General features: G+C 38.6%; 2 protein-coding genes across 2 annotated transcripts in view; both read left to right on the plus strand.

Annotated features, from left to right (window-relative positions):
• Window positions 1-63: 63 nt before the first annotated feature.
• On the plus strand, window positions 64-2,802 carry LOC130562616 (CDC42 small effector protein 2-A-like). Its single transcript, XM_057347735.1, has 5 exons — window positions 64-136; window positions 922-1,154; window positions 1,348-1,449; window positions 1,805-1,883; window positions 2,197-2,802. The coding sequence occupies exons 2-4, from the start codon at window positions 1,101-1,103 to the stop codon at window positions 1,877-1,879; spliced, it is 231 nt and encodes a 76-aa protein (XP_057203718.1). The 5' UTR covers window positions 64-136; window positions 922-1,100; the 3' UTR covers window positions 1,880-1,883; window positions 2,197-2,802.
• A 309-nt stretch (window positions 2,803-3,111) lies between these two features.
• The window catches only part of zgc:123258 (uncharacterized protein LOC641502 homolog), a 15,459-nt gene continuing 15,151 nt past the window's right edge, over window positions 3,112-3,419 (plus strand). Inside the window, exons 1-2 of the mRNA XM_057347732.1 lie at window positions 3,112-3,339; window positions 3,415-3,419. The exon at window positions 3,415-3,419 is cut by the window's right edge and continues 106 nt beyond it. Coding sequence (XP_057203715.1) covers window positions 3,289-3,339; window positions 3,415-3,419 — 56 coding nt within the window. The 5' untranslated portion in view covers window positions 3,112-3,288. The remainder of the gene's footprint in view (window positions 3,340-3,414) is intronic.

Consider the following 3,419-nt stretch of genomic DNA (forward strand, 5'->3'; position numbering starts at 1 on the left):
TTATGTAAATTATGGTCGTACCTGAGCGCGCGCCCATAGAAAACGTCATTTCCCAGGGGCCATTGCCCGGAGCTCCGGCGGAAGTGGGCGGAGCTTCCAGCAGCTCTGTGACAGACACTTTCAGGAAGTGCTCGAGGTAAGGCATTACATCTTCCCTTTTATATATACAATTCCGGCAAAAATCAGTTTTTCTTGATAAACCAACACGTGTTATTAAATGATGAATGATATACTTCATATTTGATTTCACTTCTTTAACTGTGATGTCAAAGGGATTCTTCTCATGTTAGCATGCTAGTTTCCGATGTCTGCTGCGCGTTCGTTAATATTACATGAATATGACATGAATGTAACTGTATAAAATATAAGGTAGAAATTGTATGTGAATATAATACACACACTGCAGCTTTAACAGGTGAAAAACATTGAAAACCTTTAACACAGTTTTAAAGTGCACTACTGTGAAGAAGATGTGAATAATGAAAATCAAGTTTACCTTATTTCAAGAATTTTTATTTGATTTATGAGACCAATAGTGAAGAGGGGTCACATTTTCCCCTGGGTGAGTTTGTTCAATACATTTAATGCAATAATATGCATAACTAGACCTAATAAACACAATATTCAGAGAACTCTATGTGAGGACAGCATTACATTTGGAATTTTTGGATTATTTTTAAATTTATACCATTGAATTTCTCCCTCATGTATCTCATTGGTGCTCACACAGACACCTTTTTAAGTTTCTTTAGGAAATTCAATTTGAGTCATTTTTTTGTAGTATGTACAAAAACACACCGACAATTCTGATGACAATGTGTGTTTGTGCGCCAGAGGAAGTGGCACACAAAACCGCAGCACAGTGTGTTGTTGTGTAACGAACACTGATGTTTACTGTGTTATTGTGTGTCGATGGTTCAGGAGGATCCAGTGACCTCAATCAGCGGCGGCAGCAGCAGTGGACGACGCATCACCTGCGTGCTGTCAGTTGCTGAAATCGGTTTCCGTCAGACGACTGCGGCTGGTGAGCAGGAAGACGAGACGACACACACAGGAAGAGAGAAAAGAGAGTCAGAGGAGGAAGTCAGAGCAGAAGGAACATGACCGAATTCTGGGTGTGTTTCAGCTGCTGCATCGCTGAACAGCCGCAACCTGTGAGTCTCAAGCGCTTGTGTTCTGATACGATGATGAAGATGATGATGATGATGATGAAAGGACAGTTCACAGTCATTGGTGTTTACATTGGTGTTCAACCGTGAAATGTTTGGATTGAGTTTCAATTTCTGTGTCTTTCAAACCATTTCAACGGACCAAGCGCTTTTGTTCCATCTTGTGTGTGTTTTACAGAAGCGGAGGCGGAGAATAGATCGCTCCATGATTGGAGAACCCACAAACTTTGTTCACATGACACATGTGGGTTCAGGGGACATGGGTCTGAGGCTGTCAGCTGTGAGTAGTGTTTTACTCCCTCATAACATCAATCAAAACATTTGGGTGTATTTGAAAATCTCATCATTGGACACAGGACTTTTATTACTGTATTCCAGTGTATTTTGTCGTACAGTGATCTATTGAAATCAGTTTAATGAACATCGGCATTATGTTTAGTAGAAATTTCTACTGAATTTCTCTTTCTTACCCATACTTTCAATAAATAAACCACATAGACCTGCGCAGCATTTACATGACAGTCAGCTCACTTTACATTCTATTTGTTTTTAGGAAACATTTGACTAACAAAAGTTCTCGTCTGTCGATGTTAGCGTTATGATGATGGGTTGGTGATGTTATTTGTCTTGGACAGGTGGATTCTGTGCAGGCGCAAATGAAATCTAAAGGTGGATATGAAAATGGCACAGCGGACAGCGTACAGGGCTAGACAGGTAACATAATTCTTCACTGCATGATATTTACATGTAAATATGATTTTACTTCGATCATGATGAAATTGCTTTGTTTCTGAAACAACTTTCCTATTCAGCTGTTGTCTGCTGGTTTTTGCTGCACAGGTATCTGGTAAATGCTGATAGCCAGACAGCTACAGTATTTATGTGTGATTATATGAAATTACTTATTTGTAAATTATTTACAATATTTAATGCCACAATGTACAAATCATGTCCATGAATCACAAGCTATAGTGATAGTAGTTGTAAGTGTTTTGGATGACTTGTGTTGTTTTCTGTCCTGTGACAGGAGCATGTGAAGCACAGACCGATGGACATGCATCACAGACACTGGAGCTCAGAGGTCACTGCACTGGCGTCTGGACGCTTGTAGATATTTTTGTAATGAAAGCACTGCTATTCTTTTACTGCTGTGTTCATCCTTCTGTGCAATGAGACCTTTAATGGTAGAGATGGATGAGAATAGCTGTTGATTGATTGTGTAAGGGATCAATTGTGATTATATTTTGTCCATGAATCTGTATTTATTTCATGGTTGAACAGTGGCTGGGCCACACAACATCTCATACTTACACAAATTCACACACACCAAACGTTTTAGAGCCGTTCTTAGATTTATCTGAACTGCTTTTTGTTATGGTTTATACCTTTCAAATATTCCCTGGCTCATGGAATATTCTTTTTTTATCTTTTAAATGTGCGGTAAACTTGAAATGTGCAGCTCACTGTAATGTTTGTGTGATGCGTTGACGGGAAATATTTTTGTACAAATCATGTTCATTTTCATTCTGATGCCTAAATAAAAAACAAAGTCTTCAAATTTGCATTGGTATTGTTGCGATGACAGCTGTACATATTTTAAACAAAGAGTCATGCTTCTAATAAACACCTGGATCACTTATTTATCAATTTATTCCCCATTCTTCTGTGAATATACAACACAAGCTTGTTTGTTTAATGTGTATCAGATTATAAATAATCATGTTGACAGATTGAATTAATATACTTACATATGTAATAATATATATAACAAAATAACATTTAACACACACATGCAGCACGTTTTATTGTTCTTATATACGGCTAAAAGATGAAAAGTAAGATAAGCTTAAATGCCTTGGAATTTGTTTTGTTTTATTGCGTTAATGATAAGAAGAGGTCCGTATGGTGTTCAACGCGTCGCTCTGCGCATGCGCTGACAACAAACAGCGCGTGATGAATCTCGGTCACGTAACAGAAAGCGGAAGTGAAATCTTTAACCGTCACTTTAAACATGACAGAAGGCAAACTCGGACATTAAATTGCGTTTTATTTTCAATACAATAAGACACCGAGCACATCTGTCGCTTTCTGCCACTGTTCTGACCCGGGCGTGAGAGAAATGACGCGATATCTGTTCATAGTTCTGCCGCTGATGTTGTGTTGCTGTCAGGTAAGAAGTGAAAGTGTGTGACTAAAACACTGAAGCGACATGAAGGTTGTGTAATGGCGGTGTGTTGATGTGTAGGTCGA

This window comes from Triplophysa rosa, linkage group LG12 (genome assembly GCF_024868665.1).
Source record: "Triplophysa rosa linkage group LG12, Trosa_1v2, whole genome shotgun sequence".
Lineage (NCBI taxonomy): Eukaryota > Metazoa > Chordata > Actinopteri > Cypriniformes > Nemacheilidae > Triplophysa > Triplophysa rosa.

Bases quoted from the DNA above. Each gene is read 5' to 3' on its own strand.
- LOC130562616 (XM_057347735.1), top strand. From the start codon at position 1,101: ATGACCGAATTCTGGGTGTGTTTCAGCTGCTGCATCGCTGAACAGCCG. The intron at 1,155-1,347 runs GTGAGTCTCAAG...TGTGTTTTACAG, and splicing joins TCGCTGAACAGCCGCAACCT to AAGCGGAGGCGGAGAATAGA. The intron at 1,450-1,804 runs GTGAGTAGTGTT...TGTCTTGGACAG, and splicing joins TGGGTCTGAGGCTGTCAGCT to GTGGATTCTGTGCAGGCGCA.